We start from the raw sequence: 7,498 nt of genomic DNA, 5'->3' as shown, positions 1-7,498 counted from the left end.
GTATGGAGACTTGGACGAGACTATCTTCATGGAGCAGCCTCCTGGCTTCCAGGTGGATGGACCTGGATCCATTTGCAGATTGTTGAAGAGCCTGTACGGACTAAAGCAAGCACCGAACGTTTGGAATCGCACGCTTCATGCGAAGCTTGTTGCGATGGGGTTTACTAGGACGGACTCTGACTACGGCCCATATGCATTGAGGAAGGATGGTGAAGTCAAGTTGCTACTGACTGTTTACGTGGACGATCTACTGCTGATGGGTTCACGTGACCTGTGTGCCACAATCGCTGCCTCACTGCAAGAGACATTCGAGCTCACGACGATGGGCACAGTCAAATATCTCTTAGGCGTCGAGATCCTGATTGACCGGCCGCGCCGGCAAATAGTGTACTGCCAGAAGCAGTACGTACTGGAGGTGTGAAGCGTTTTTATATGGAGAACTGTAATGGCTGCGCTACACCAGAAGCTACAACGACAGACGTGCCTGCTTCGAAGGAGTATCTCCCCTACAGAGAACTGGTGGGTGCTCTCCAGTACCTCGTTAGTGCATCGAGACCTGACATAGCTCATGCTACCCGACACCTGGGCAAGTATCTTGCGAGCTATGATCATATGCATTTCGCACAAGCCAAGAGGGTGCTGCGCTACCTGAAGGCTACATGTGACTACGGACTAGTGATGAATGTGAAGCGACAGACTGATGTGCAAGTTAGTGGCTACTCTGATGCTGATTATGCGAACGACCCTGTGGATCGACGGAGTATCAGTGGATACATCACTATGCTAGACGACAACGTCATCTCCTACGCATCTCGAAAGCAAGAGATCAACGCACTCAGTACCTGTGAAGCGGAGTACGTAGCAATGGCAGAAGCGACCAAGGACTTGTTGTGGCTTGCTGGCCTATGCAAGGAGTTGAGCTGGAAGCATCCAGTACCTCAACTACTGGGAGACAATCAAGGAGCCATTGCCTTAACTGCGAAACCTGGCAAACATTCGAAATCGAAACATATCGATAACAAGTACCACATGATCAGACGCCACGTGGAGTTGAAGCAACTTAAAACCCAACACATCGGAGTTGATGATATGGTGGCCGATATCATGACAAAGGCACTTGCAGTGGTGAAGTTCACACACTTTCGCAAGGCTATGAAAGTCTTACCTATTGTGTCGAGCGACGACAACGTATCCGAGGACATGGCTACAACTACGACTACTGCTACTGCGTTGACTACTGCTGTTGATGCGGAGGCTGTACCTAAGCGACATTGATGAAGACGAGGGCGATCGAGTGGGAGTGCTGTTACTGAGTGGACTGCTATTGCTTTTGAGCTGTGACTACGCTACTACTAGGACTATGGCCGCAACTAGGATGCGCGTATTTGATCGCGTCGACTTCCAAGTGCGTCGCCGAGATCAAGTGTGAGTGTGAGCTGTAAGCTTACCTGCGTGTCGAGCGCCAGTGCATTGCAGTCTGCCAGTGTCCGGTGCCCCCATCTACGAGCCACCATCCACTGCCAGTGTCTGCAAAGACACATCCCAAGGACACTCATGCGCCTGGCAGTGCAGCTTGCGGCTGCACTACAACCGGCTACACTGAGTACACATGCGTGCAATGGCGAAGGACTATACCAAGGACTGTATGCACAAGGACATCGTTGGCTGTGCGCTGCCAAGATGGTGTACTCAAACGAGAGTGCATTTATCTAGAGTTTAGTATCGACTTATTTGCTATTTGTATACTAATCTACTTTTGCGGTACAGCGGTGCTCTGGCGGAGGCTGCTCCCCACTTTGCGTTTTGACGCCTGCCGCTCACCAGAGAGCAGCAGAGAAGAGCAGCCTCGCCAGACACCGCAGTCCTGTCGCGGCCTTTTGCCCGGCACTTACGTGTTTACGCTACTTCCTGATTAGTTTCCTAAAGTTGACATTTAAGTGTATTTACATTTAAATGGCTCCTACTCTTAGAAGCGATCGACACATGGAGAACAATCCCCCCGTGACGAACCCTACGTCACCACTTTAACTTCACCGATTTTGGCGTTACCATTAAAAACCTGATCGTATTAACATATTTTTAGTTTATTTTTAAATAATAGCATTTTGTCAAAGAAGAAAATATTAGTTAATATTTTATATTAACTGGTCCACCAGGTGATATTATCACTACCGAGAAGAAAATAGTAGGTGATATTTTTTATATTAACTGGTCTACAGGTAATATTTTCACAATATTAACTTCACCGATTTTGGCGTTACCATTAACCCCTGATCGTATTAGCATATTTTTAGTTTATTCTTAAATAATATTATTTTGTCAAAGAAGAAAATATTAGCTAATATTTTATATTAGCTGGTCTACCAGGTGATATTATCACTACCGGTAAACATGTATCCCTAACAGGGTTCTGGGCTCTTCGAGAAAAGTTGATGGGTATTAATAGAAGAGTGCTGTAGGGTGGTTTGGTAAAGGGTTTTTCTTGCCCTTTCCGCTTTACCCTACAACATCTAATATTTTGACTACAAAACGTTAATAGCCTCGAATAATACATTGTTATTATTTCGAGGTAGCTATACTCTGTACCCAAAACCCGACAGGGGTGGGTCGGAACACATAACCCCCCTGCCTGAACATGAGACTCAGAGCGCCAGCGCAATCGCGCGACTTGCGGATTACTTCGTCGAGGTTGTTGCGGAGCCAGCGGGTAAATTGACCCTTCTCTCATGCAGTCGAATAAACGCCAGTTTAATTAATTGATGGTGCACTGGCTTCCTTTAGTACAGCAGGGCGAGGATTTTAAGCGGAGAATCGTGACTAGGATTCCTTCGGTTGACCATTCGGACTTTGTCCTGCCCGATGGAGTGCCGTTTGTAAGTGACGTACAATAGTACAGGTACTGCTTGGTTTCTTGTGTAACTAAATGCTGATGGAGCTGCTGCATTAGTTTTGCATCCAGGAGAGCGGGGCCTTCTTCAACCCGACTGTGTACGAGCGCAAGCCCACATTCTTCTCATTTATACTGACGGGGGGAGATGGCATCCATGCATACGGGTTTGCCTTGCACTTCTTCGAAGAATACACGACTGCATGTGGGTATAAGCTATAAGCTGAAAGTTGCAGCGTTAGTCTGATAGAATGTTATGGTACTGCAGCTTCAGACTGGAGGCCCCGTGTGCTGTGCTTGATTTCACACCACCCGTTTTTCTCACTGTTTAAGGAAATTGTCAGGTAGATGGAAGGTTTTTTATTTCCATTTTTGTTATGGTACTGTATGTATGCTAACGGGCGGCTCACTCGGTGCAGTTGGATGTATCGAAGTCGATATTTAAAGTCAGAAAACTCACTTGTACAGACCACGATCACGTATGCGTGTGAAGATTGTCGCTGGTTCGTATCGCCCAGACATGCACCATCGGCATTGCAAGCCCAGGAACAACTCACGTTTAGCAGCAGAGGCTCTTTTGATCGAATCCGCGCTTCATCTCCTGGCTGGAAAGGTGGTCTCGATGATAGCAGCTGCAGGGCCCGCGAACTGCACTGTCGTATCCTCTCACAGCTCATTTTGAACGCAAGTCGGCCTCTTCCGGGCATGGCCTTGGATATACGAATGCATGGACGATTCTTTTTCCGCTATCACGTGCAACGGGGAGAAGCTACTCACTTAGATGACTACTGCTTTCAGATGCTGTTTCAGTGTTTGAGTCTCAAGAAGGTCATTTACATCGTCAACTGTTTGCTTCTTGAACAGCGCGTGCTAGTCCACTTGAGTGTACGAGCATCAGTTTCTCCTCATTATGGTGGTGCATGTGATTAAACCGGCCTACCATCGTTCGTGATTGTAGCATCAAGGCCTTCTCACTCCAATTTGCGAGGCGCTTTGTGCACTTCTGTTTCCATTCAGCTGGAAACACGTTTTTATCCCGTTCCTGCCTGTGAAGCTGATCGAATACCTGCAGGTACGTGCTAAAGCACACGGAGTGGGTGCTACTGTAGCATGGAGGTACATTATAATAAGTCTGGCTCTGCTATTTGGTAGGCACCTGTACCATACTTTATTGGAGTGCATACGAGCTCGTTAGCTACTCGAGTGGGCGCTGAAATGTTTGCATCATGCGTTGTTGTACATTTGGACAAAGATAAAGTCGTATCCCCCATTTTTCCGCAAGTCAATGATTACCCTGTCGACTTCGTATTATCTCGACTGCCTTCGAGGGAAGTGACTGCCCTCCTCGCAGCGCTTGAGAACATAGTACCAAGCCCCATTGGCCACATGTCAATTCAAAAGAGCTCTCAAGACCTCTCAAACACAGTCAATGAAGTTGAACTGATGTTTGATGAGGGGCCAGTGAGTATAAAAGTCTTGTTTCCTCGCTGTACAGAAGCAATACTAACTTATATTGTACCGTGTGTTCGTCAAGCTTGGAATAACCTTCGAGTCTACACACCTTCGTCTTCTAGCAGCAAGTAACTTCAATCCTGAGCGACAGTTGGGTGGGTCTGCAGTCGTGAAGGCGCTACCGCGACTTCCAAATGGACTGGTGGGGCCAGCCGAACGCTCTGGGCAAATCTCAGCCGGAAGTTTTTTAGTTGGTATTAATGGCCAATCCACACTAGACCTGACGTTCGAAGAAACCATCGACTACTTGCGCCATGCAAGTCGTCCAATCCGTCTTCGATTCCTGAATGCGACGCTCCCTTACGAGAATGCGTGCCATTTTGCTGAGCGACTTCAAGCATTGTCCCTGGTTTCAGCTATGCAGACTGAGCACGAGAACCGGTTGCTTTCATGGGTGGATACACTACGTGGAGCTTTCGCTGCAGTTTTCGCTAGCATTTTTTGCGACTATCGACGCTACATCGATGTTCGCCACCAAGAATCCGATATGAACGACCCCTCTAGCAGACAACATGTGCTCCCGACACCAGAACAGTTTGGCCGGTTACGACCCCGTTCGTCTGTATTGGCTTTATCCGTACAGTTTGACTACAACCGTTTCTGTTGCGCGGTGCCATCCAACCAGAGATTCTTACGCGAGTTCACACAGACACAATGCTTCGCTGACTTTATCAACGAGAGTGTCATCGGAACGGCTGCGTCACAGCCACGTGGCGGATCCACGCCGCTGGGGCTTTTCCAGGAGTGTATACATTTAATTCGCGAATCAAGAAACGGAAGGGCCGCCATAATGCTTCTGTTTGAACGGGATGGCTCAACGGTGGAGTCAACGACTCTTGACCTTCCAATGACGTCAATGGAAAATGGTGTGGGGTCACGGGGATTCAAATACTTTATGGACGATTCTCTTTATTCCAACAAGTCCAACCCTGTTGGAATACGGCCCATTAGTAAGCACACTCGAGCAAACTCTTCCGCTGGATCACCTTTTTCATCTTCGTCACCGTTCGAGGGCAAAATGAATATGCTTGCCGAAACGCAGGAACCAGAATCGGGGTCTCCACTGCATGCCGACCCGGCAGCACCAGGAGAACCAATGCCATAAGCGTTGCTCAACTTCCTATTTACTGAAAACCGTGGAGACTGAATACAGAATGTGAATAACGCATTGTCATTTCGATGAAAAACATAAAGAGTAAAAAAGAATACGGGTCATTCTTCTGACGAGGTCATTTTTCGTAGCCGAGCACCGGCGTTTCGCTTCTTCGCACCCTTCTTCGTAGCGGTGCCTGGAGGTAAGTCCTGGCGTCGACCATCAGGTTTCGATATGGTCCGGCATGTCCACCACCATTCTCCCTCAGACTGCCACACCTGATACAGCGCCACGATAGCAATAAAGGATAGCACGTTCAACAGCACGCCGAACACCAGCTCTGACGATGACACGAACTGCCACCACGATTTCACAGCAGTCACCATAAAGCTGATACGAGACTTCGACATGTCGGACGAGCATCCTTCGATGCCACACGCCGTCGGTGCCTCGTGCCGACGCTACGAACGTTACCCGAGTCACCGACATCCATCGAAGTCGGCGAAAATTGTGATCCTGAACACGGACGCACACACAGCCAGACTAGCCGTTGACAGGGTGGACGTCACAGCACGCCGCTTGCCCGGTGGCGTCATAGTCAGGTCCGTGTCTTCAGTCTGTAGATCGCCATCCACCTCCATCTTCTGGCCGCTTTCCATCATATTGAGAGCTACGCAGCTCTGCTCCACTGGTGGAGGCAACGACGCGAATGCTGCAGTCATCTGGTGGCTGCTTGGAGATGATGCGGACTCGTGCTTGAAGCTCGTCACCAGCGAGCGCAGAAACGTATTCTGGTCCAGCAGCGACTTGTTCTCAGCGCGCAGACCAGCTATGATGGTCTGCAACTCCTGTTCTTTTTCTTGAGCTCCGTAATTTTTGTTGTCGTCAGCTATGCTTTGCGTCTCAGGCGGCTCTTGTTGGCGCTCTCGCGATTCTTCATCTGGCGGATCTCGCGCTTTGATTTCTTGGCGTTGGGGTCAATGTCGGCTGCAGGACTAGCATGAGTAACAGGAGCTGAGGAAGTACTGGGCGTTGTTGGGCCTGGCAGCACCTGTGGGAACGGCCGCTTCAGGTTGGTGTTGAGGGTTGGCTGGAAGTAGGCCACTGGCATGGTAGTCCGCCCGGGAACGTTGTAGAAGTTGGCAGCGGCAACAGCGTAGTGGATGGCGAGGGTTCGGCTGCACTGGTAGGCGTCGTCGCGTTGACGCTGCTTTTAGTGCTGCTAGTCCTGGGCGCTAATAGCTTTTGTTCGCTGGGAAGTGGCGAGTGGGCCGCCGTCGAAAATCCCAGCAGCGTCGACATTCTCGACGAGGCAGCGCCCATTTCAGAATGTTGTTTCTGTTGTTCGACGGAAGCTGGCGGCGGTATGGACATCTCAGTGTCTGTGCTGCCACCGTCAGTGCTCATTCGACTGGTCGGCTGCTGGCTGTTGTTTCGACTGCTGTTGCTGATCTGGCCCAAACCGCTATCCGATCCTGGAACTATCTGCTGAGTCTGCTGCAGGTGCGTCTGGTGCATAACTAGCTCGGCGGACGTCAGCAGCGCGCTATCTGGGTCAAAGTCCAACAGCGGAAACGCGAAGGTGTCCGTCTCGTGGAATAGAAAGTCGTCCATGAGCAGGTCCGCGTCCTCCGATCGGTCATTGCGCGCGACTGAAGCAATTCCAAGCCTGGAATGCAACAAAGTACGGTACAAGTATAAACTTTTGAACTGGTGTTTCAGTGCTCTCAAGGCCTGGTTGCGGACTCGCGGGACGGATGTGACGGGGTCACACAGCACCGGAAGTTAGCTTCCGAGAGTTTACAAACTCTCAGGTCCCCTCTTTATTCAAAAGAGAGCTAATTAAGGTAGAATGTAAACTGAGTATATTTATAGGTAGATAAAGCTTGGGTTTAATACAACCTATAAGTCACCTATAGAAATGCAATGTCATCAACCAATGGGGCTTTGGACGACCTTGGTACCTTGTACCAAATATCCCGGAGTATGACGTGTCATACTTCTGA

At 49.4% G+C, this 7,498-nt stretch overlaps 1 protein-coding gene across 1 annotated transcript; it reads right to left on the bottom strand.

Annotated features, from left to right (window-relative positions):
• Window positions 1–5,971: 5,971 nt before the first annotated feature.
• Window positions 5,972–7,106, bottom strand: PITG_13192 (uncharacterized protein; the record flags this gene model as incomplete). The annotated part of the gene is made up of 2 exons (XM_002899824.1): window positions 5,972–6,432; window positions 6,677–7,106. 2 exons carry the CDS (start codon window positions 7,104–7,106, stop codon window positions 5,972–5,974), a joined length of 891 nt encoding a protein of 296 aa, XP_002899870.1.
• Window positions 7,107–7,498: the final 392 nt, after the last annotated feature.

Source organism: Phytophthora infestans, genomic scaffold, assembly GCF_000142945.1.
Source record: "Phytophthora infestans T30-4 supercont1.28 genomic scaffold, whole genome shotgun sequence".
NCBI lineage: Eukaryota > Oomycota > Peronosporomycetes > Peronosporales > Peronosporaceae > Phytophthora > Phytophthora infestans.
The sequence above is the reverse complement of the archived record's forward strand: the minus strand, read 5'-3'. Positions and strand labels throughout refer to the sequence as shown.